This window comes from Pleurodeles waltl, chromosome 4_2 (assembly GCF_031143425.1).
Source record: "Pleurodeles waltl isolate 20211129_DDA chromosome 4_2, aPleWal1.hap1.20221129, whole genome shotgun sequence".
Classification (NCBI taxonomy): domain Eukaryota; kingdom Metazoa; phylum Chordata; class Amphibia; order Caudata; family Salamandridae; genus Pleurodeles; species Pleurodeles waltl.
In genome coordinates this window covers 80,850,943-80,877,746 of record NC_090443.1, presented here as the reverse complement: position 1 = coordinate 80,877,746, position 26,804 = coordinate 80,850,943, and the positions used below count along the sequence as shown (strand labels likewise).

General features: G+C 44.1%; 1 protein-coding gene across 2 annotated transcripts in view; it reads right to left on the bottom strand.

The window, feature by feature from the left end:
* Positions 1-26,804, bottom strand: part of LRP1 (LDL receptor related protein 1) — a 1,410,884-nt gene that overhangs the window by 1,020,799 nt on the left and 363,281 nt on the right. For both annotated transcript variants that reach the window (XM_069230782.1, XM_069230783.1), the window contains exons 19-21: positions 23,164-23,244; positions 1,648-1,815; positions 41-223 (exon numbers count right to left, since the gene is read on the bottom strand). In XM_069230782.1, coding sequence (XP_069086883.1) covers positions 41-223; positions 1,648-1,815; positions 23,164-23,244 — 432 coding nt within the window. The remainder of the gene's footprint in view (positions 1-40; positions 224-1,647; positions 1,816-23,163; positions 23,245-26,804) is intronic.

Genomic DNA, 26,804 nt, shown 5'->3' with positions numbered 1-26,804 from the left:
TCAAATATAAATAGTCTGCATCATGCAACATATAACTTACGAGAGTCTTTGCATCCAAACTTGACATTTGGGTCGCAGATGTTAGTAACACCCTCACAGTTCTTTTCATCACTGGAGTCCATACAGTCAGTGTCACCATCACAGCGCCACCGCATAGGAATGCAGAGCCCATCCAGGCGGCACTGGAACTCATCAGTGTGGCAGCCTCCTGGCGGACGCGTGGCTAACAAAGAGGAATGGAATTGCAGACATTTTCAGGCTATTCTGCAGAGCTTCAACAATGAACGAATCGCACACCAAGGATTATTAGAGTGCAAAAATCCATATTTTGGGACCATACAATGACAATTCTCAAACCCCCAATGATATGCATCTGGAAATGGATTTCTACAAGCGACATAAGAAAAATGCAGCAAAAAGAGCCATTTTATAATTCTCCAAATAGGCGTAAACTCCCCTTAAGAGGCCACTACGTTCTCTCTCAAGGGGCTATGTCCCCTCCTAACTAAAGTCTTGACTCATTGTTGGTCACAGCCTGTTCCTTCCTAAGGAGACTTTTGCTCTTTTCTCAGGAGAGAAGAGTCCTTCTTAAAAAGCATACTGTTATTCTGAAATGGGGGCTGGAGGCCCTGCTCAAACCTACACCAGCTCCTCCTTTGAGAGGTTCTTTTCCATTTCTACAGAGTAACTAAAAAGTTTTTGTTGTCCTGTTCTAAGGAGAGTCTTGCCTCTCCTTAAGGAGGGCTCTGCACCTTCCTAAGAAGGGTCATGTCATGTTAATTTCTAGATACAGTCTTGCCGTGTATATTGCTAAGAAGGTTTGAGTCCTGTACTAAGGATTGTCCCGTCTATTTGTTAAGAGTTCTCTATATTTTTCATGTGGGTTTTGTCCCCTTATGAAAAGCATTTCATTTTCTAAGGAGAGATTTGTCCTCTCCCAAGGAGGCCCTGTCCTTTCCAACAAAGTGCTTGTCCCCTTCTAAGCAGAGTGGAGTGCCTTCCTTGGGAGGTCCTATTTCTTCCAAAGCACAGTAGCGTTCCTCCCTTAGATGAGACGTGCCCTATAATCGTGTCTAGTTTTTGCCAAGGATGGTTCTATTTTCATGCAGGATGAAGTTTTTTTCAAAGGAGAATACTGTCCCTTCCTAATCTCTTTTTAGGTAGCGCTCCATCTCTTTAAAAAAAATGCCCCTTCCTAATCTCTTTATAGGTAATGCTCCATCTCTTTACAAGAAAGGTCCGTCTTGTCACCTCTGAAAATATCAACAGTGGGACATATGCATACCATTATGAAGTTGTCTTCAACATTCTTAAAGCATTCTATAAAAAAAATTCTGAAATATAAACATAAAGGTGTAAAATTCTGTTGTTGGTGGAAATGCTTGGAATTCTTACACACAACATCTGCAGTTTAATAAATTGTGTGCTTTTAAGTAAATAAATGATACTGCAATTTGCTTTACAGAACATTAGATTTAAAACCCCCTACATCTAAAAGAGCAAACTAAATTTTATGGTATACAATCGCACCACCACTTTGATCAGGGCCCTAGAACTGAATTACGCTGCACTCATTCTCAGAGAATAGTCAGTCAATATAAAAAAAACAGAATACCTCCTGAACATGGTAGTGCCGCCAGTCCTTACCCTGATTGGTACAGTTGGCATGAGTTTCATCGCTGTAGTCCCCACAATCGTTGTCCCCGTCGCAAGTCCAGTGCTCAGGGATGCAACGGCCACTGTTGCACTTAAACTGGGTACTGGAGCAGGAGTGGCTGCAGCCTGCCTCATCACTGTTATCGCCACAGTCATTATCTGGGAGGCAAAAGGATATTTGTTAGAGGTTTGCACTGTGTCCAGTCCACACACTATTGTTACATACCTATATAAATCCGATCCTGTCCACAGGTTTGCTAACATGTCTCCAGAGCTCAGACAGTGGGGGCTCTGGCATTCTGATTGGTCAGTGAGCCTGCGGTGCCAGAATTAGACCGTGACAAGCACAGAAGGCCACTGAAGGAGAAAGATCACAGCTCCTTTAGAGAACTGGAGCACTCTTGGTTCTCCAAGTCCCTGTCTTCTCTGTTAAAGGCCACCTATCATTGGATGAAAGTGAAACAAAGGTGCTTTCAATACCAGGGGCAACCGCAAAATTACTAGAGAACATTCCTGGTTTTGCAGCAGGACCAAAAAGATGGTGGTTTAGTTGTGGGGTCTCTCGGGGCACAAATGGAGACTTGAGTTCCACATCAGTTAGACATAATCTGAAAGGATGAATAACAAGGACATTTACGATTGTTAGGATTACAGGGCCAGTTAACATTTTGGGAGGCATTTCATGTTGATGGTATTTTAGTTGGCATTTTGGTGGAAATATGAAAGCAGTTCATGATATCCGTTTGCTTGTGACATTCGAGGGAAATTATTCACAACTTTAGAGGGCGACTATGGATGCTTTAAGAGGGTACTGTCAATTCATAGTTTTCTTTTGGAAAGTATCCGAGGACTGTTCATGGGCGGAGTTAAATAGTTTTTCAGGCACACATTTTTATTATTTTTACAGTTTTTGGAAGCAGGGCCACTTGTTGTCTCTAATAATTTATGGCATCCTGAGAGTTGTCTATTTTGGCGACACTTGATGTTTATTTCTGGCAGTAGCACTTGTTTTTGAAAGCACATTATGGATATATTCTAAAACACTTAACAGCTATTGGGAAAATAAACAAAATTTACATCTATCTCAGGAGCAAAAAGATGGATTCACCCCTCGCAGCAGAATTAACTACTAGAGAGGAGGGATGGGTTTTCCGCCCCCCTTCCCCAGCTCCTGTGCCCCAATATGAAAAGACAGCATTTGAATTGTGTTTTTAATTTAAAAAAATATCATAATGAGACGGAAAAATAAAAGTATGACCGTTATTTATTGATTACAAACTAAAGTAATAGAAGTGTTGAATTGTACTCGTGCACAAAACAGACTTTGATCATTTTTGTGTTTGTCTAACAGCATTCTAGCATTTAATATTAATGACTATCCCATGAAGGAGAAATGACCATTTCAGAATGCAGTAAACCAGTGTTCAACATCTGGCAGTAAGTGATACCCAAGGTAACAAGCTTTAAAAGCTTGCTCTTATGGATAGCTGTTCCCAGAGATTCCTCACCCTACAAATACTCTGCTCCAAGCTTTAAACTAGTAAGAAAACATTTTCCCTAGAAATGAATATCCAGCGCCACCAGGTGGTGCTGCACAGCACCAGGCGCAACTTCATTGCTATATATGACATGTTCGTGTTAGGTCACATGTACATTAGGCACCAACTGGCAGATTTAAATCAGTTCTTGTTTTCTCTGCTTCATCAGTGTAGACTGGTGCTCTCTCTCACCAACACATTTTTCAGCTTTCAACAGTGACTAGGCCTAATGTCTCCACAACAGGTCTCACGCTTCAAGCTTTACAGAAGGTTCGCCCATAAAATGCCCCTTTCCTTCAGAACACCCTGACGCCTGTAATTGGTGTCTGGAGGTCGGAACACAATGCCACAGCATTGCGAGTCCAGTGCCCTAATGCACCAGGAGGACATCAGGAGGCAGAAGGTCAAGCTATTTTTAGGTAATGCCCACAGGGATAGACGCTAAGGGATCTCCCTCTCCCAGAGTTTAAGACAACATCCAAAGAATGTTACCAAAGAGTTTTCCCCACAAAAAAGCGCAGTAGTATGAAGTATTCTTCATCCAGGAAATTCTTCTGCTCCCAGGAGCGTTCCGAGCCTCAACACCCTTCGCCAAACCTGGAGCTTTCCTCGTCTCTGGGCCATTCCCAGGTGCCAAAAAAGACTGGAGTTTCTGGGTCTAGCAGCCGATAGCGTGCAGATCGAGGATGGCTCTGTCGCCTTCTGGGCTGCCCCCAAGGGCAGCCCACTGTTCCTGCACGATTTGCATCTCTGGTGGCTCCAATCCCTATGGCTCATGACGTCACACTTCTATGAGCTCGGAACCCTAAGGCAAAATCTAAACCAGTTACTCCACATTTACTTGGGCCCCTTTTCAGTAGTGATAGTGATGCTATGCACAGACCTAACCTCGTGGCCAAGCACCGAATCAAAGGGTGATGAAATTCTCTGTGTGGCTAAAGAAAAGGCCAAGGTCAATTGTGTCTTGTCCTTGCCATCGGCATAAGTCAAATCTAACATTGTGCAGAGATCATACAGCAGTCCATTGTAATTGTGCAGCCTATACTATTGTTTAATAAGGTTCTCCTCACTCCCATTATGGCTGCATGGGAGAAACCCTTTTTGGACCCAGCAATCCATATGCAGATTAGCAGGCACCACAGATAGTCATGCCTCCAGCATAATGCTGGTAGACAAGAAGCCTGCTACCACATCCACTTACACAAGCCGCCGGAAGAAGTTTGTCCAGTAGTGTGCATCAGAAGTTAGTGATCCTTTCAAGTGCCGCCCCTCCGATGTCTTACAATTTGCTTTGTGTCATGAACAACATAGTCTGGCAAGGACGACAAGTAAAATCTATCAGGCAGCCCACGCACATTCATATGTCTAGCTGATCAGTTCTCTGTTTTGATCACCATCAGTGAAGCATTTTCCAAGATCTGCTGTACTTGTTTCCTCACACTTTGTTTATTTTCCTCAATAGTTTTTGAATCTCGTTAGATTTTCTTGATGCCAACTCCATTTGAACTGATGCATATTTCCCGGTTTGACTTCTTACCGTGCTAGTAGCAATTACTTCTGCCCAAAGGGTAGCAGGACTGGAGTCCCTCTCACTACATTCAACCTTTGCAGTTTCCTATCCATAAAAGTTGGATCTCCGTATCAGCCCATTCGCCTTACCTACTTTTTTGTCTGCAGTGTCTCAATTTCATGAGTCAATCTCCCAACCTTCTGCCTATCCTCACTTCTCCATATCCAACCACTGAAGAAGAGCAGCTACATAAGAAGGATCATAGACATGCAATGTCGTGCTACAGTGAAAGAACACAGCAGGCAGAATCAGTAATCAACTTTCTGTAGGCTTCGCCAGAGATCAGAAACCACTGCTTTTCCCCAGAGGCATCCCTGTGCCGACATCTGTCAGGCAGCTATGTGAGCATCTTAGCATACCTTTGTTAAGCACGACTGCCTCACAACTCAGACACACAATGACAGGTACTTTACCAAGCTGCATGGCTCCCTTGGTGAACTGGCCCCACACAATCTACCCGATAAGATGAGGAATCTGTGGAAACAGCTATCCAGTAGAAGAAAAAGTTAACTACCTTCTGAAATGATATTTCCTGAGGACACAACCTTCCAGGAGAGTGCTCACCGCAATCGTTCCTCTCCTACGAGCTAGTGCACTGTTTAATAAGATTTCAAGGTATGCAAAAGTGCTCAGTGCTGTATTTGCCGCTGCGGAGGCTCTTTCAGCTTCTCCCCACACACCTCAACGGGGCATGGAAAAAAGAACTAGAAGCTGAAGCCAGAGCGCCAGTTGGTGCTTTATATACTCTGATGACATCACACTGGGAAGTGGAGTCCAGCAGGAGCTCAGCAGCACCACCTGGCAGTGCTGAAGAGTCTCTGCTGGGGAAATAAAGTTTTCCAAACGAGTCTAAAGCCCGAATGGACTACTCATAAGGTGATGAATGTGTGGGAAGATTTTGTATCTACTAGAAATATTAGTACCAAAAGTAAGTAATACTTTTTTTCTACCTAGGTTTCACTAACGATAAACAGAAGACAAAGAGGTGTGGTCTATTTAATTTGATTACTAATATGCATTAACTTTCTTATGCTATTGATATTTAACTAGACAGTTGCTTGTGTAAAACCCATGTTGCTTATCAACAGTTCTATTAAACTGACCAGGGATGATTCTGCATTTCGTCCACCCGAGGCTGATAAAAACAAGTCTCAATTTTGATTGAACAGCATTTGCTTAGATCACTCTCTATTAAAGACCTCTATATTTCTAAAATATAAAGCTGACAGAATAGTTATTTCTTCAAATAAACAGGCCAATATAAAAGACACAGACATTGATCTGTCCTAACAGACAATTGGGTTTGCAGTAAGTACTACACAAGTGTCCGCCCTCAATGACAAAGTAAGTGCTTGGGTGAATTTAGTGTATGAGTTTGGAGTCTAAAGCACTCCTTAGTGGGCCGAACGTCCAACAAGGTCCAGAGGTGTGTGACAAAGCCTCCTATGTAGGCAAGAGTTATGCAAAAAACAGGGTCCATTTGGGTACATTTAGTGTCAGCAGACAGTAGATGTGTGCCGAAACGAAGGTACAGTCTGGCCAAAGAATACAGTCTGACACAGAAACTTCTGAATGACGATAGGGAAGGGGCACCTAGCGAGCAGAGAAGGAAGCAACACACTTCTGCCTCAATGGCTGACTTCACAGGAAGCGTTCTGGTGATGGTAGGGGTACACAGCATGCAGGGGGACAAGCTTTATTTCACCCTTGGGGGGTTGGTATTTTCGAGGAAATGTTTTGAAAGAAAGGGCAACATTTTTTAAAGGGAGGTTGGAAAGGCCACTGGACCATCGAGGTGAAAAGCAAAAGATCTCAGTAGAGCACAGGATGTTCATGTATACGGTTTGTAGCGAGTGAAGTTTCACTTGTGGTAGGTTGGCCCTGGGAAGGATGTTTGAGAAAGCATACCGGAGCATGGCTCTCTCCAGTTCGAGTATCACTCAGGGGGGTGATTACGTGTTTTTTTTCCTTTTCTTTTGAGTATCATAGGGTTCAAAAACTAACGTCGAATAAATTCAGGAAAACACACACACAAAGCAACTCAACCCCAAGCAACGCAACCCATAGCTTACTTAACAGCTGCATAGTTTGCTCTGGAAACAGATTAATAGGACATCAAACCTAGCAGAAGGGCAGCAGATGGCAGCTCAAGCATGGGATTAGTTCGCATGTTGCAGCAAGCTTGGAATCATAGCACAGCGAAAGAGCATCCCAGGGCGCCGGCTCTTGCCGTGTTTATTGGGGACATATTGTACTACTTGCTGAAAAAGGCGGCACCATTTTCACCTCTAAGTAACACATGCAGCCCTGAGGCCTTCGCATCCTCCTCTTCACAGGCGAAGGAGCAATAACATAAATGAAAAACACAGAAACTGCATAGATCAGACATGCACCGCAGTGACGGGGGTAAGGGGGGGGGGGGGTGCAGCTCACCAATTCAACTTTAGGATGCTATCACTGCAGTAGATAAGAATAGATGTAACACTCAGACACGTAGAAGACTTAACTACAGCTTGATTTACTCTCCTGGGGCCATAGCCTCACAAGCCTGGGTTCAGTCTGCTCAAGAGTTGAAGCTCTGGAAACTGTTGCGCAGGGGAGGAGGCTTGGACTGTCTCCTGCAAACAGGACTTGCATGTACAGAACACACTTGTGGGTTCTCACGAAATTTCCAATTACAATTGCCCATGAGTGATTAGTGGGCATCAGCTTCTAGAAATCTACATGCTGGCTGTAGGTGATTAGGTCAAATCCACAGAGAGAGCAACAGAACGACACTGGAGTCTGTAGAGCATTTTAAAAAACCTGAACCAGGCTATAGTCTGACCTCGTGCTGGCAACACCAGAGATAAAATCCTGGAAGCACCAAGGCTGCCATAGGATGCCATGAAAGACAATACTACTTATTTGAGCAAATGGTGCAATCGTATATTGACTTCAGTGATCAAAGCGTGATTAAGAGATACAAACATCAAATGTGTAGGAATCTAACTTTACAGTGCAAAGTTCCACCAAAGAAACCCCGGGAGCGAGCACTTTTTAATCTAAGAGCAAAGGGCCACTAGCTGTCCCGAAGTATGACAACCAGTAGCAAAATTTGAAAGCCACAAAAAACAGGAAAGGGCGGGCCAAAAATGTACGGAACAGCATGCCACGTCCGTCAAGCTTATATGGCATACCACTGCCACTGCCCACTCTGTGGTCACCAGCTGTGAGGACAAAGCGATTAAACTGAAAACAAAAATGTGACTTGAGAAGCAGACTACAGAGTCAATTTGCAGACTACCAAGATGTTGCCGCAAAGCCAGATGACCACCATAAACTGGGAATTTCCGAACCGAGGTCTAGTGGCCTCTAACCCGTCTGCTCGAATTGGAATGCTTGTACTGGCTTTATGATGGGTCGAGGTAAATACTCCATTACACATTTTGCTCAAATAATGCAGACTTCCTTATGTACAGCTCATAGTTTGTGCGTTCTGTCTAAAAAAACGTTTAAGTTTTTGTTGCCGCCCTTCAGGTTTTGGAGATTAACTACATTAAAATATATATATATATATATATATATATATATATATATATATAGATATATATATCTATATATATATATATATAGATATATTTTCGATGGTAGCACTATCACTGCCAACTTCTCCCAGCAAAGGTAAAAAAAAAAAAACATTGATAGCAGCTGAGCAAGAGCGCCTCGAAGGCAAGGACGCGGATGTGTAGCACCGGAGGGCTGGTTTACGACTACTTCGAGAAGTGAGCAAGCATTTCGTGCTCCGGAGACAGTGAGATCTAGAGCACTCCAGGGGAAAGCTGCACCTTTCTTATATAAATAGCCTGGGGGTCCCTGAGAGGGGCGGGTGCATGTTGACCTATGCACTAACCGGGTACATTTGGACAGTTCATTTCGTCGGTGCCATCCGCACAATCCTTTTCTGAAACAAAGAAATCAACCAAAGACAAGACAGTAGGCAACAGGTAACAGGACACAAGAAACGTAAGGCAGCAGCTTCCAACCTTCTCGGGTGGGGCGTCTGTATACTCCAGTGCAAATACAACACAGCGTGAGCCCTGGAGTGTGCACAGCCCGCACTAGGGTAGGGTGCAGCGATCAGACACAGTAAGTGTTGGGGTTCCTACACGCTCCAGGGAAAGCCATATGGGCAGACCAGGCAACTTACACAGATGGGCTACAACATACTTTCTGTGGGTGCAGTCAATGATATTGGTCATGGATCCAGCTAAGCGAGGTGCCAATGGGTTTTAGCCCCTGCAATAAATCCGATACTCCACACAAAGAGTAGCAAACCACTATTACGTTTGCCCCTCTGCTCTTGTTGCGTTTGGCCAGAAGAATGTGTTTGAAGAACATGTCCATAACAGTAAGCTACAAAGAAAGCATTGGTAGGCCCAAAATGTCAAGATTCCCCCCCAATCATTTAGATAGGTCTCTACTTGCATAGAAATACTCTAGACAGAAACTACTATTCATTGTCTTATGATGAGCCGTGTTTCTATCTGGCGTGGGGAGGGCACAAGTCAATGAAAAGCATCCCATCTAATGGTTGGGTCCAACTTCTCTCCCCATACATGGATTTGTTTATCAGTTCTACCCTTTTATTAGAACTGATAGTCTGTGAAGATGTTTTAATATTGTAAAAATACAACTGCATCAAAGTGATAACAGGCACTGACAAAGTCAAAAGGTCTGGCTTTGGAAGGCAGCCTTTTGGCTTTGTCAATGCTGGTTTTATTTTGTCATGGTTTTGCTAAACTTTGATAGAGAAGATGCTGAGTCCTCATCAAGCTGCAGACTGATATATATATATATATATTATGTTACTTACCCTGTACGCATCTGTTCGTGGCATGTAGTGCTGTAGATTCACATGCTCTGCATACTTCTGCCATCTAGTGTTGGGTTCGGATGTGTACAAGTTGTTTTTCTTCGAAGAATCTTCTTGACTCACGAGGTAAAGTGACCCCTCTTCTCGGTGATAATGTGCATGGACTTCGACTCCATTGTTAGATTGTTTTCCCGCAATTGGGTGAGAATAGAGTGTAATAGAAGTGTTACAAAAGATGTGTATAAGAATGTAAAGGTATACTACAACAACCACAGGTTTCCAGGGAGGAGGGCGGGCACATGTGAATCTACAGCACTACATGCCATGAATAGATGCTTACAAGGTAAGTCATATAATCTGTTCAATGGCATGGGTGACTGTAGATACGCATGCTCTGCATAGACTGTAAAGCAGCGCCCTTCATAGAGCGGTGGCTAACCTGTGGGTTTGTAATTGTCTGATAAATAGTACAAAGCACTGCCTGCCCAACATTTGCTTATTGATGTGCTAATACATCCACACAGTAGTGTTTAGTAAAAGTGTGTGGAGTTGACCACTGCTTTACAAATTTCAGCTATTGGTATATTACCCAAGAAAGCCATAGATGCTTCTAACTTATGATTTGAGTGTACTATAGGAGGTGTGGGCAAACTTCTTTTAGCTGTGGAGTAACAAGTTTGGATACATTTAATTATCCATCTTGAGATAGCCGCTTTAGATGTGGCCTTTTCTGTGTGGGGAGGCGAGAAAGGAAAAAAGAGTAGTTTAGTTTTACGAAACTCTTTAGTTCTGTCAATATAATACATTAAAGCTCTTTTTACATCTAATGTGTGCAGAGCTCTGTGATGGAGCGCCCGGGCTTACTTACACGGACGGAGCAGCAGCTGACGGGTCGGAGCACGCCGAGACGTCAGTTCCGCGTCTTCCCGTTTCCCGGGAAACGATCGCGGCGTCATGGAGGCGTTTTCCTGTTGCCAGGGAAACGGACAAGGCTTTCCGGACCCGGCAGGAAGAGAAAAGGAGCGGCGTGGAGGAGAGCCAGGAGAGCGGCGTGGAGGAGAGCCAGGAGAGCGGCGTGGAGGAGAGCCAGGAGAGCGGCGTGGAGGAGAGCCAGGAGAGCGGCGTGGAGGAGAGCCAGGAGAGCGGCGTGGAGGAGAGCCAGGAGAGCGGCGTAAAGGAGAACCAGGAGAGCGGCGTGGAGGAGAGCCAGGAGAGCGGCGTGGAGGAGAGCCAGGAGACCCTGACGAGGAGCCCTCAAGCCAGCCACGACCCCGGAGGGTCGTGGCTTAGCAAGGTACGGTTCCTTTTTAAAGGAACAGAGGCAATAAGGGGAGAAAATACGGGGAAGGGTGCTGGGAGAGAGGAGTGGCAGCAGAAGGAGGGGAGGAAACAGAAACAGCCCTGTTTGGGGAGAGGGCAGATCTAATTCCTCAAGTTTGGGAGCACTATAGCAGAATAGTTCCACAGTTGGTTAGTGCACGGTACACGGGTGTTGCGCACACTTTCCTATACCTTCACCTTTCCCCTCTGTTTGGGTGACACGGGAAAACCCCTCAGAGTCCAAGGACGTAACCTAGGGTTTTGTTTATTTTTCCGGTATTCCCCGAGAGCCCACCAGACACGGAGGGAATGAACGCCTGATACGAGAAGGTCCGGAGAACGACCAGACGTGAAGAACCATATCTAGAAACACGTACCCTTGTGAAAGACTTTGCAATAAAGAGGCCAGAGACCTTGAGATAAAAAAAATAAATATTCGATATACTCACCACGATTACGTCGTGTCAGTCTGGTTTATACCGTATAGCCTGTCACAGTGGTGTCAGAAGCGGGATTTTGGTCCCCGGGAAGGCTATAAAACGGTATACACCATGAGCGAGACCCCGTCTCTGGAAAACATGATCCAACAGTTGGCTGAAGGCCAGCGGCATTTACAGTTGGTGTGGGAAGCCCATCAACGAGAAGCCAAAGAGGATAGGGAGGCCCTACAGTCGGCATTGAAAAGCCAAGCCACTATCCTTGCAAACAATCAACTAGTACATGAAACCGCGATGAAGCGGTTGACTGAGACAATCGCTTCCAGCAAAGTCCACCCGAATGTTCCCAGTTCAGTCCTCCAAAAATATCAGGACGGTGAAGACCCGGATCCCTTTTTTACTAACTTCGAACGAGTAGCATCTTCAGCTCAATGGCCGGAAGAGAGATGGGGACAATATATTGCTCCCCTACTTACCGGGTTCATGCAAACCGCATATCAGGCAGCCAATCCTGGGGGTACCACCTCGTACCAGGACATTAAAAAAAGCATTCTGGAACGAGTGGGCCACGACACGGAATACTACCGGGTTAAATTCCGCAAAGTAAAGTGGGGACTACATGAGGACCCTCGTACCTTCTATTTTAGGGTACAAGATCTGGCCATGAAATGGTTAGGTCCGATAGGATCTAACAGAGACGATGTCATAAAAACAGTCATCCTTGAGCAGTATTTAGACTCCCTTCCCCCCAGTACGAAAAACTGGATAAGACAACACCCTAAGGTAGACACGGAACTGGCTATCGACTTAGCATGTGCATTTCACAGGTCCACCGAGGGGAGAGCCTTGCAACCGCGTCTTCCGGTAAAAACCCTCCCTCCAGTCCCAAAACCCGGTCCGAGACTTCCGGTAGATGACTCTTTCCAACGCAGACGGGCGGAAACACCTCCCCTGCAAGGCCCTCAATGTTTTAACTGTGGGGAATGGGGGCATATAGCCCGGATCTGTCCCAGGAAAACCGAGGGAGTAGAACCGATGGAGATAGGAATAACGCGACACCGAGTTCTATGTACAGGAGGTGGCGACACTAAATTCAAACACTCTATAACAGTCAATGGCCGTTCCCTTTCTGCCCTGATAGACTCGGGGTGTAGTCAATCTGTTATACGACGGGACTTGGTAGATCCAATTGATCCGAATACCCATCGATGGGTAACCATCTGCTGTATACACGGCGACAAGGAACAGTACCCCCTGGTTACCGTAACCGTAGAGTGGGAGAAGCATCGAGACTGGCTTCCGATGGGTATAATGAACCACCTGATTGAAGAATGTATTATAGGCACTGACTATATCCATTTTCAACAACTGTTACATGAGGTCCAGATTCAGAAAGAAAGGTCTAAATGGCTAAACGAGGCTCCCTTTTCCAATAGTAGTATTGAGTGTCCTCCATACCGGAAAAAACTCTCCCGACGCGAGAAAAGAGATGGAAGAACCAAATACAGGGCAGAGCAAGTTACTGACCTACCCATCAGGGTTATAGCAGAAACCGAAGTTGTCCCTATCAGTTTCCGTCACAGTCAGAGGGAAGACCCGTCCCTAGTGAATGCCTGGAGAGACGCAAAGGTTGAGGAGACCGTTGAGGTGGGTCCCTACTTTTTGATACACAATAACCTATTATATAGAGTCAGCACTACAAGGGCAGGAGAACGTAAACGACAGTTGGTAGTCCCCGAGAGCTATCGGGATCAGGTTCTCTTCCTCGCACATAGTCAGCCAGGGGGAGGACATTTCGGTAGGGAGAAAACAGAAGAATACCTCCTCAGGAAATTCTATTGGCCGGGTGTTTTTGCCCATATTAGAAAGTATTGTATACAGTGCCCTAGATGTCAGCTTACAGATCCTAGCCGACCCAGAAAAGCCCCTCTCATGCCCCTTCCTATCATTGAGGTTCCATTTAGCCGGGTGGGAATGGACCTAGTAGGGCCCCTGCTTCCATCCTCAAAAGGCCATACCTACATCCTGGTAATCGTAGATTATGCTACCCGTTACCCCGAGGCCCTGCCTTTGACCAGCATAACCACCAAATCCGTAGCGCAAGCTATGATAACGGTATTCAGCCGCACTGGGTTTCCCCGTGAAATACTTACTGACCAGGGTACCCCCTTTATGTCCTCTTTGATGAAACAAATCTGTAAGGTACTGGGAATTACTCAGATCAAAACGGCAGTCTATCATCCCCAAACAGATGGGCTAGTGGAGCGCTATAACAAAACTATTAAGTCACTGTTAAAAAAAATAGTCGATGAGACTGGGAGGGATTGGGACATCAAATTGCCCCTAGCTCTCTATGCCATTAGAACCCACGAACAGGCGTCCACCGGTCACAGCCCGTTCGAATTAGTATTTGGCAGACAACCTCGGTCACTTTTGGATATGGCTATCGAGACCTGGGAGAACGAAGAAGTAGAAGGGCGACCCCTGTTAGAATACGTAAATAAACTGAAAACCCATCTACAGGGCCTTTGGGAAGATGTACGCCAACATTTAGAGAAGGCCCAAGAAATACAAAAACACTACTATGATAAGGGGAGTAAATTGCGTACATTTCTTCCAAACGACCAAGTCTTAATTATGAGGCCTACCTCCGAACAGAAACTACTGGCTAGGTGGCAAGGACCGTTTAAAGTGATTAGAGCTGTCTCCCCTGTCACCTACCTCCTAGAAATCAGTAGTAATCCAAGGAAAACCCAGATTTATCATGTGAACCTTCTAAAAAAAATGGGAACCCATAGATGAGGACCAGGAGACCATTAAGATGGGGCGTTTCCTGTCTCCCCACAAGACATTAGATATCGCTTTATGTCCAGGCAAGGATTCACCACAAGAGATAAGACCTAATATTAACCCTTCCCTATCTATATCCGAACAACAACAATTACACACTCTGCTAAACCAAAACGTCCGACTCTTCTCCGATGTCCCGGGTAAAACATCCCTAGTCCATCACCGAATAAGAACACCTCCAGGACAAACTATCCGCCTAAGACCTTATCGGGTCCCTGAGGCGAGAAGGCATATTATAGAGGAGGAAATACGGAAAATGATAGAATTAGGAGTAATTGAACCTTCCGTTAGCCCCTGGTGTTCCCCGGTGGTCTTGGTTCCCAAGCCGGATGGATCAATCCGCTTCTGTATTGATTTTCGAAAACTTAACTCCATATCCCTGTTTGACACCTACCCGATTCCCCGAGTGGATGATGTTCTGGAGAAAATAGGGAGAGCTAAGTACATGTCCAACCTAGATCTCACAAAAGGTTATTGGCAGATTCCTCTTTTCCCTGAAGATAAGGAGAAAACAGCCTTTTCCACTCAATCTGGCCTTTACCAGTTCACGGTATTGCCGTTTGGCCTACATGGAGCCCCGGCCACCTTCCAAAGGTTGATGGATCAATTGCTCAAACCTTTTTCTAAATTCGCAGCTGCGTATCTGGACGATGTCGTTATTTTTAGCAACACCTGGATAGAACATCTTGAGCATCTAAGTCAGGTTTTTGTCACCCTGGCAACAGCAGGACTGACCGCTAATCCTAAGAAATGCATGTTAGGGAAGACTGACATTTCCTATTTAGGCTATATCATTGGTGATGGGAAACTACGACCACAAATGTCAAAAATTGAAGCCATTAGTAACGCGCCAAACCCCAAAACAAAGAAAGACCTTCGTTCCTTTCTGGGTTTAGTGGGGTACTACCGTCGATTCATACCTGCCTACTCCACTCTTGCAGCCCCTCTTACAGACCTCTTGGCAAAATCGCTTCCCAATATATTGGCCCCCTTCTCGGAGATTCAGAGAGCTAGTCTTGATACATTGCGGTCCATTCTTACCACGGAACCGGTGTTACAATGTCCTGACTTCTCCAAACCCTTTCACCTCTATACTGATGCCTCCAATGTGGGTCTGGGAGGGATCCTTGCCCAGCCAGATCAGGACGGAAGGGATCATCCGATTGTTTTTATCAGTAGGAAATTACTTCCCCGAGAATGTCACTACCCCATCATTGAGAAAGAGTGTTTGGCCATTAAGTGGGCAATAGAAAATCTGCAATATTATCTTTTAGGTAGACCTTTTGTTCTCTATACGGATCATGCTCCTCTTACCTGGCTGGCCTCTCATAAAGATTCCAATGCTAGAATCCTTCGCTGGTTCCTTGAACTCCAGCCTTTCTCCTTCCAGGTTCGGCATATACCAGGCTCCTGCCAAGGCCCTGCGGACTATCTTTCACGGTTTCCCCTCTCCTCCTCAATCCTCGACCAGGATCGTTCTTGGGAGGGGGGGTGTGATGGGGCGCCCGGGCTTACTTACACGGACGGAGCAGCAGCTGACGGGTCGGAGCACGCCGAGACGTCAGTTCCGCGTCTTCCCGTTTCCCGGGAAACGATCGCGGCGTCATGGAGGCGTTTTCCTGTTGCCAGGGAAACGGACAAGGCTTTCCGGACCCGGCAGGAAGAGAAAAGGAGCGGCGTGGAGGAGAGCCAGGAGAGCGGCGTGGAGGAGAGCCAGGAGAGCGGCGTAAAGGAGAGCCAGGAGAGCGGCGTGGAGGAGAGCCAGGAGAGCGGCGTGGAGAAGAGCCAGGAGAGCGGCGTAAAGGAGAACCAGGAGAGCGGCGTAAAGGAGAACCAGGAGAGCGGCGTGGAGGAGAGCCAGGAGAGCGGCGTGGAGGAGAGCCAGGAGACCCTGACGAGGAGCCCTCAAGCCAGCCACGACCCCGGAGGGTCGTGGCTTAGCAAGGTACGGTTCCTTTTTAAAGGAACAGAGGCAATAAGGGGAGAAAATACGGGGAAGGGTGCTGGGAGAGAGGAGTGGCAGCAGAAGGAGGGGAGGAAACAGAAACAGCCCTGTTTGGGGAGAGGGCAGATCTAATTCCTCAAGTTTGGGAGCACTATAGCAGAATAGTTCCACAGTTGGTTAGTGCACGGTACACGGGTGTTGCGCACACTTTCCTATACCTTCACCTTTCCCCTCTGTTTGGGTGACACGGGAAAACCCCTCAGAGTCCAAGGACGTAACCTAGGGTTTTGTTTATTTTTCCGGTATTCCCCGAGAGCCCACCAGACACGGAGGGAATGAACGCCTGATACGAGAAGGTCCGGAGAACGACCAGACGTGAAGAACCATATCTAGAAACACGTACCCTTGTGAAAGACTTTGCAATAAAGAGGCCAGAGACCTTGAGATAAAAAAAATAAATATTCTATATACTCACCACGATTACGTCGTGTCAGTCTGGTTTATACCGTATAGCCTGTCACAAGCTCTTTCTGCAGCTCACTTAGGATTTGGAAGAAACCTGGTAATTCAACTGTTTGGTTCAGGTGAAATGTAGAAACTACCCCGGATAGAAATTTTGGGTTGGTCCGTAGGACTACCTCATCCTTATGCATCTGAAAAAATGGTTCTTCAAAGGTTGATGCCTGAAGTTCTCCAACATGCCTTAGTGAGGTGATTGCTATTAAAAAAGCTACCTTCCATGATAAAAAAAAACAGTAGCGGACAGTTATGCAGTGGTTCAAATGCTGGCCCTGTAAGCCTGGTGAGTAAAATGTTGAGATTTGAAACTGGTGCAGGAGGCACTCTGGGTGGAATTATCCTTTTTAAGCCTTCCATGAAAGCTTTAACAACAGGTATTTTGATCAGTAAGTGTTGTCTGTTTTGCATGTATGCAAGGTGAAGACTTATTTAAGTATATGCTAGGCCACAAGTTTGCAAATTAAGTAAATAGCAGTCAATATCTTGAACAGTTGCTAAAGGGTTCAATAAGTTTGTCATGACAATAGAAAACAAATCTTTTCCACTTAGCAGCATAGAATGCCCTAGTGGTGGGTTTACATGCTTCCTTAAGAATGGTCATGGAGAAGATTCAAGTAAACTCTATGATTTCAGGAGCCAAATCGCAAGATTGAGTTCTTTGTGATTTGGATCCCTGATTTGTCAGTGGTTCTGAGAGAGAAGATCTGGGTGTAGGAGAAACTTCTCGTGGAGTACTACTGATAGTTCAGGTAACATGGTGTACCATGGTTGTCGTGCCTAAGTGGGAGCTACTAGAATGAAGTTGAGACATCTGCCTGAGCTTTCAGACCACAAACAGAAGAAGAGGGAGAGGTGGAAAAGCAAAGGGAAATAAAATATCCCTTTACAATTCATACACAGAGCATTGCCCTTGGATAGTGGGTGTGAGAGCCTGGCGGCAAAGTTTTGCCATTTTGCATCATTTACAGTTGCAAGCAGGCCTATGTGTGGAAACCCCCACCTGTGAAAGTTTGGAAGGAGGACTCAAGGGGGGTAGTTTCCATTTGTGGAATTGTTGCTGCATCCTGCTGAGGAGGTTGGCAAAGTGGTTGTGCATCACTGGGAGGTATTCCGCTAACAAGTGAATGCAGCGCCTTATTGCCCAATGCCAGATTGTCTGAGAGAGACATGAAAACTGTATAGAATGTGCCCCCCGTTTCTGCAAATAAAACATTGCAGTTGTGTTGCCCGAACCAGAACGACCTTGGCCGTTAAATGAACTAGGAAAGCTTTGAGTGCTAGATGAATGGCTTTAGGTTCCAAGTAGCTGATGTGTAGGACTTGGAGTCCCAAAGTTCTTTATGGATAGATTTTGTATGTGAGCACCCCATCCCGTCAGAGATGCATCCTCTGTAAGTGTGATCTGGGTACCAGGGTCGAGAAACAGATGCTTTTTTGGCAAATTTTGTGTGTTCCACCATTACAGAGAGTGATGAGTGCAGCTGTCCACCAACACTAGATCCTGTATCTGACCCTATGACTGAGACCACTGACTTGCCAGACACTCCTGCAGCATGCATATGTGCAGTCGTGCATGTGGTACTATCACAATACAAGATTACATCATACCCAAGATCCTCGGAACTGTTGTTACTGTTATCTGTATATTGGGGTCACCTGCCGCAGCAGGGTTGTGATATTTTGAATCCTGATTGCATCTGGGTAGGCCATTCCTAGCTGTGTGTTGAGGATAGCTCCTAGATCTGTGAAGGTTTAAGGTGTGATTTCTGTATGTTGATGGATTTGATAAGCCAGTCGTCCAGATATGGGAAAACATGGATACTCTGTCTGAGTAGATGAGCTGCAACTACTGCAAGACATTTTGTCAGGACACGAGGTGTGGTAGTAACTCTGAATGGAAGTAATTTGAAATGGTAGTATTTTTAATGTATTACAAACCAGAGATATTTCCGGTGAGCTGGATGTATAGGAATGTGAAAGTAGGCATCTTTTAAGTCTAGTGCAGACATAAAAACTCCTTTTAGTAAAAGTGGGTTTGCATACTGGGGAGTTAACTTTTGAAAGTGTTCCAACAGGATGTAGTGATTTAATGGCCTGAGATCTAGGATAGGCCAAAGTGATCAGTCCTTTTTGGGAATGAGGAATATACTCCTGTGCCCTTCTGATGAAATGGGACTGGTTCTATTGCTCCTTTGATCAGGAGAGTCTGCACTTCTCGATTTAACAAATTCAGATGTTGCATGGAAAGTTTGTGTTTGCGATGTGGTATGTTTGAGGTGTTTTGATGAGCTCCAGGCAATAACCATGTTGGATAATATCCAACACTCACTGATCGGTTGTTATTTCTTTCTGTTTTCAATGGATGGGTTTGAAACTTGAACTAAAACAATACAGACAAATATAGGGGTGTACAATGGTGCGAAGGGAGCCTGGAGTTGTTTCGAACTAAAGCACGGACAAACATGTCCGAACCCTATGTTGGAAAGAAAACAATCTAACAATGGAGCCTATGCCCATGTGGACTATCACCAAGAGGAGGGGTCACTTTACCTCGCAACTACAGAAGAAACAAGCATTTACAATGCATCGGGTCTCGCGTTTGCTCATGTTAGAGCTGATCGCGTTGTAAACTCCTAACCTGACTTTTCACCTATCGGGCAAAAGTGCATTTATGTGCATAACCCGAAAAGGTGAAATCAAGTATGTAAAGCGCTCGACTTCTGCCAAGCGAGATCGGGCTCGTAAATTAGAGAAAAAAAAGTCCACGAGCCCGATGGAAAACAGCGAGCCTCGCATGTTTTCTGTACTTGGTCGCTGCGCTGGAGGAGGGCTAGCCTCCGGAAAAGGCATGCCATATGCGTGCCTTCGACTAATGAAAGCAAGCAGATTTTATAAGGGAAGCCCACCAACCAATAAAAAACACTGATGTGAAGTTGACAGGGCTCCGAGCCCTTTTTTAAATACAAAAGAGTCTCCCTGCGAAACGCATGCGCGAGCGCATGCAACGCAGGCTCGACCCTAAAAACAACTCATACACATCCGGACCCAACACTGGATGGCAGAAGTATGCAGAGCATGTATCTACAGCAACGTATGCCATCGAACATTTATACACACAAATATATATATGTATATATATATATATATATATATATATACACACACTCACACATATATATATATAGTCTAGTGTTAGCCTAGACCTAAAAAAAAAAAAAACGAGTTTGCGCCATTCATGAAATGTTCATATTGACTATGTTTCAGAAAAATAAATGCCACTCATACTGTTAGCTCTAATCCACGAAACCCAAGGTCACGTTGAGCAACACGTTCCCAGTCTTGAAACATCTTGGGCCTCATGAATTAATAAATAAAATCTCAATCACCTAAAGCCAAGTCCTCCCATTCATCCATGACTCTTGACACTTCATTGATAATTGCGAGCATCCACCTTTATAACTGGTCTTGCACAAACCACTCCATCAAAGTTCCCCAAGTCCCCCTGTCACTGCAGGTCATGAATCCACCTGACTGCAAGATATGAAGTCTCCTTATCGTCAAGGTTAGGATTTAGTCACAACCTCTCACTCACTCTGGACCATTCTAAATACAACCTGTCGAGTGAGAGATTCAGAAATAACAGAATGAAAAAGAAAGTTGGACCCCCACACAATGTAGGGCACAAAGAAGGGACTAAACCCGATAGATTGAGAACTGCTGCCTTAAAAACAATAAAAACACAACGCTGCGGCACTTCCCAGACTGACAATTCTCAATAAACCACATTTTATTCACCCTACATTACAATATTTCATAAATTTTTACTTTGTTAAATATATTGCTAGATTTCAAAGACAAAGAAACAATTATGACTGGATGATGAGCCAAGAAAATCAGAAAAAAAAATCAAAATTCTTTAATGTTTTAGACATTCTGGGAAGTACTTCCGCTTCCAACAGCAAAACATCAAACAGATTAAAATGACAAGGAATGTATACAACGAAAATGAAAAGGACATTCAAGTGTTGAAAAAAACCCGAAGTGTTAAGAACCATAACTGAAAGCATAGGGGAGGAAGGAGAAGATGAAACATGACATGATCACCGTTGTGGGGGTCACGGATTTAAAGAACGCAGTTATTTACATGCACACATTAGAATCTAGAATCTTTCACAGATCTACAAGCATCCTACATATTCAGAATCATCAGGCTGAAAATACCAACAAGAACAGGTAACATTTCATAATAATGTTAATCTATGAAAGATCGAATGGCAAAGATGAAAATGTTACTTACCTGTAACTAAGTTGTCTGTCATGGACATTTTTTATATGTTTAAATGCTTTTGAAATATTTATCGTTATGAGAAAAGCGACGGAATTCCCAAACCCAAAAGGAATTTCCAAAAGGATTCCACTCGCTGTACAAGTCTTTTTTTCAATCTTGCCAAATGGCAATTTTGCATGGGTCTTTCAATTTCTATTTTAAGTAAACAGCTTTTAATATCCAAAACAGCATACATGATCATAAGGGCGCACATGCTTGCATTTTCAACTGACTTGACCAGTATGAGCTCAGGAGCCATCTGTAGAAAAATATAATTTACTTATCCTGATGAAATGCCCAATCTGACTATAACAAGGCAGAAATGATGACACTATACCCACTTATAACTATTGATCCACCCATTTGGTTTTAGCCCCGTGGATATCTCTCAGTGACCATCTGTGCCATCCTCTAGGACCTGATGCCCAACAATAAGAGAGGTTCTGACCGGAGGTAACTCAAATAAAAATTAAAAATAGGAGTCCTTCTGCGTTCCAAGTTAGCAGGAGAAGTGAAACCAGAAGGACGCTCTGCTATAGCAGGCAGGCCTTCAACTCCTCAGTATGAAAGGCCGACCTACAGGATAGGTTTATTGGCTAGAAGATCTGTATAGCATAAGCAAGTCAAACAACAAGGAACTACTGTTTGGAACCTAATGTAAAAGTTGTATTCATTTCGCCCTGACCATTGAATTAATATCTGTGTCACTAAAAGCACAGCATGTATGAGTTGTGTAGCACAGAGAGCTATCGTGCCCTTCGACATTTTGGGTGTTAGAGCTGTGTAAACTTTAGAATGTAGGGTTCTAGGCCTGCGCCTGTAAAGATAGTGTAATCAGAGTTGAAAAAAAGTCTGCCATGAAATGCAGCAGCCTCTTGGATTTCCCAGCTAACACCCAAACCTGTAATATCCAAATAGCAAAGTCCTACCACTGCTAAACAAGGCCACACTCGGTGGGCAAACTCTGTTGTCAAATGCCTGAGCCAGTAAAGACTGTGTAACATGAAACATATCAGACAATTACAAGGCTCGGCTCATTTTAGTGAGATTGCATCTGTTTAGCGTGAGGGACAACTCTATTATATAAGTCTTATTGGTAACAGATACGTCTTTGTGGTAACAGCCACGTTTTTAGTGGTATAGGACCGGTGTTCAATAAAATAAGTACTCGTTTATAATTTTGTATTACCCTTTTATGGTCAACAATATTATCATTACATTTAGTAATACTGGCTACTACGTTATTATATTCAGAAACATCAGCTTCAAAACGAGGTACCCTTCACCTGCATCTGTAGTATTAATAAATACATCTGTCACTGATGTTCCTATCGGCTTAGAGATCGCCACATTGAAGGGAAACATCCCCCCTTATGTGGATCTTAGTAATTTACCAGCTCCTACAGGCCTGACTCACATGGTGCTGAGGACCCTTAAACACTGACTGCAGAACTGACACTGCAGCTATAGACCCACTGACGGCATGGACGGCACACAGCTGGAGGGACCGTCTGCAGGACCCCTTATTCAACGAATGGATAGTACAGTACTGCCTATGTAGCGTGACTGCTGCAAACTTCCAGGTCAGAACCATGAATCTTCCAGGGCGAGTTCAGGACTGAAGTCCACCCCATATACTTTCCCTAAACGTTTATTAGCACATTTCCAGTAAGGTTCCACCTGCCTGCCTGCTCCTACACTGACCAGGCTAGCGGTAGTAAAAATCCTAAGCCACCATTTCCAGAACACTGTCCTTTCAAATACAGTTCACTTTTAGCAGCCTGTAATCGTTTGTAGGGTGTGTTATTCCTATTCCAGTGGCCACATGGAAAAACTTCAGGAAAGAAGGCAAACGTGTGCACTGCATCTGAATCTCACGAGTCATATTTGCGAAAACTGAAATATGGTTTTTGCCCACTGTACGTACATAACGAGTCCACTGCCTTTTCTATTAAATGGGGTTTCCCACATCTTGCTAGCCAGTTGCAGCGTATCTGCATGCTTGCTCTAGGATACATCATGTCTCATCTCCCTCTCAGTATGGAACGGGGAATTTATTTAGCTTTGTTCCAAGGACTAAGAGGCAGAAAAGTGACAGTGAAAGGCAAGAAATAAGTGTGTCCGAGGGGTGGGGGGAGAGACTTACCATTATCACAGCGCCAGTTAATGTTGATGCAACGTCCGTTGCTGCAGGTGAACTGGGTCAACGGGAAACAGGTTGGGTAGGCTGTAGATGGCAAGGGATCAAACGTCATCAGCCAATATTTGACATGAATCTAATATTTACATTTTTGTTTGCATATTTCATTTGAAAACTGCAATCAAGGAACCCAAGGTTAATAAACACTGATCAATTAAACTGAGCTCCAAAGTCACAACATAAATGACTTCCAATATTTTTGACATGCAACACTACCTTGAAATGTCTATTGGCACATATCAAACTAATCACGTCTTAAAATAGATATTTCTTTAGATTCCTGAACACAATCGATAAGTGGAGCAGTTGGAGGTCAAGAGATAACATTTTTCCAAAACATGGAACATGATGTTTGTGATGAGAAATTCTCCCGGATTTCGGTAAACGTTTAGGACAGGAAATGATAGATATCTGTACTACTGGGGTTCCTGGTAAGTATACAAGGATTCATTTTGGAGACACAGTCACACTCTTCAAAACGTATCCTCAATATTTACTATGAACGGTGTAATCCGGACACTTGTGAAGACAAACCATGTGCTTACTAACACTGCAAATACGTACTTGAGTTCCTGAAATCCAAAGTGTGCCTAAATCATCGATTCAATACTGTGCGTATAGGATGAATCTTTCTTCTCACCCATTCTTTTCCTGGACAGCTGAAGCGCTCAAGCTCGGCAACGAAGATAAAAGCATTCAAGGCACCTCCAAACCCTTGCTCAGCCTTGTGCTTCAGACAATTCATCCCCTTCACTGCAGTAAGCACTATCATCATGATTAATGTCTCCCTCTGATTTAGGGGGTGACTGGTACTCATATGTATAGGATCATTATCAGCCTCTCCACAAAAACAAACGCCACAAATCCCAAGATGCAAACAACTGATTTATTTCCAAACTCCTAGCGATTTATTCTTTCAATTGACACGGAACCTATCTGGTCATTAAAAGGGACGTGCTCTTCCTTTCTGTTGATAAATACAGTAAAACAGCTCCTCAAACTTTCTCAAACCTACCGGACTCAACCAGACAATACTGGTGAAAATGCTGGAACAATGGGCAAGCACAGATGGAGCTGCTTTGATATCGAGCATATCTGTTCTGACCAACCACAGCCAAGAAATCAGGATCTGGGAAGTCAAGTCTTCCACAAATCCAGTATCCCTTTAGGTTCTTACAGAATATTGATGTTCAGACCTTGGTACAGTACCATATCATCTTGTGTTTGAACCATGTACATGGCAGTGGATGAAGCAGAACAAAGCCAAAACAGGCATTCTAGTTACAGAGGAAACTGAGCCTCAGACGTGCCCCAATATCTAGACATCTCTCTGTCAATCACCAAAAATCATTAAAAACCTTTCTGACTCTGAATTCACGTTCATCCTTAAAGTGAATGCAGTGAATAAGGGAACCAATCTCCAGACTGTTATACTTACAAAAATCGTTTTATTACTGAGAACCAAGCATTGGGTGAAGCTGGCAAGAGTCCTTGGAATGGCACATCATCCACACTGGTCTGCATGAGAAACCCACTGCAAGACTATGACAACTACAAAGCTAGGAAGCACTAATATGCCCAAACCTCTATGAATACAATTACATCGAGCCTTCATTGGAGGTTCACCACCGGGTTAAGTAGGAACCAAGATGAGAGTGAAGGCCTCAGTACTGTAAGGAAAATGTTACTTGCCAGTGAACATCTGTTCGTAGCATGTAGTGCTGTTGCTTCACATGCTGGGCATAAGCTCGCCACCTAGTGTTGGGTTCGGAGTAGTACAACTTGTTTTTGTTCAAAGAAAGTTTTTGAGTCACGGGATCGAGTGACTCCTCCTCTCGGTAATACTGTGCATGGGCATCAAATCCTTTGTTAGATTGTCAGCAGACGGGAGAGTGAAGTAGTGAAAAATATGTAGTAAGATAGAACAGAAGTCCATGGAATGTATTTACATATGTACATCATATATATATGTATATAAATTGCAACCTGTTCACACTTCTGGGGAGGAGGGATGTCGCGTGTGAATCTACAGCACTACATGTCACAAACAGATGTCTACTGGTAAGTAACATTTTCCGTTTGATGGCATGTATAGTTGTAGATACACATGCTGTGCATAGACTGTAAAGCAGTCCTTCTATAAAGCGGTGACTAGTGCGCAGGGGTTACAATTGTATGAAAAGGTGTTTTAAGTACAGCTTGTCCAACATTTGCCTGTTGCCTGGCAAAAGGTCTACACAATAATGTTTAGTAAATGTGTGTCGTATAGACCATGTTGCTGCCTCACAAATGTCTGCTATAGGTACGTTACCTAAAAAGGCCATAGATGCACCTTTCTTCCTAATGGAATGTGCTCTAGGGGGTACAGGTAATTGTCGCTTAGCTTTAGTATAGCAAGTTTGAATGCATTTGACTATCCATCTTGCTATAGTTGTTTTAGATATAGGATCTCCTTTATGTGGTAATGAGAAAGCCATAAAAAGTTGTTTGGCTTTCCTAAAAGCTATTGTTCTGTCTATATAATACATAAGAGCTCTTTTAACACCTACAGCATGTAGAGCTCTTTCTGCCACTGATTTGGGTTTTGGGAAGAAAACTGGCAATTCTATTGTTTGAATAATATGAAATTGCGAAATTACTTTTGGAAGAAATTTTCGATTTGTTCTTAATACAATTGTTTCTTTATGAACTTTAAAGAAAGGTTCTTCCAAAGTTAATACCTGAAGCTCACTGACACACCTAAAGAGAGGTGATATCAATTAAAAAGGCTACTTTCCATGAAAGGAATTGTAGGGGGCTGGAGTGAAGTGGCTCAAATGGTGGAGCCATGAGTCTTGTGAGTACACTGTTTAGATTCCAAGATGGACCAGAGGAATCCTTGGTGGAATTATTCTTTTTAGTCCTTCCATAAATGCTTTGATATCTGGAATTGTAAACAACAAAATATGTTAGCTATTTTGAAGACATGCAGCTAAGGCGGCTAAATGTAAATGAATAGATGTTCAGGCTAAATTTACCTTTTGTAAATGTAATAAATATTGTACAATGTCCAGTACTGTTGGTTGAAGAGGGATAATGTTTTTTGTTTGAGAGTAACAAACAAAACGTTTCCATTTTGCTGCACAGCACTGTCTAGTGGTAGGTTTGCATGCTTGTTTAAGGATATCCATACATTCCTGTGGTAAATGTAAATATCCAAATTGTAGGACTTCAGGAGCCATGTCGCTAGGTTGAGTGATTTGGGATTTGGATGTCTTATCTGTCTCAGTTTTGGTGTCAGAAGATCAGGTCTGTTGGGAAGCTTTTGATGAGGAACAACCGGGAGTTCCAGAAGTGTTGTGTCCCATGGTTGATGTGCCCATGTAGGGGCACTAAGATCATGCAGTGGGAAGATTGATTTATCTTCCATACTAGGAATTGTAAGAGTGGGAGAGAGGGAAAAGCGTAAGCAAATATCCCTCACCAACTCATCCACAGAGCATTGCCCCTGGACTGAGGGTGTGGGGACCTGGAGGTGAAGTTTTGGCAATTTTTTGTTTAAATTTGCTGCAAACAGATCTATTTGAGGTGTTCCCCATTTTGTGAAG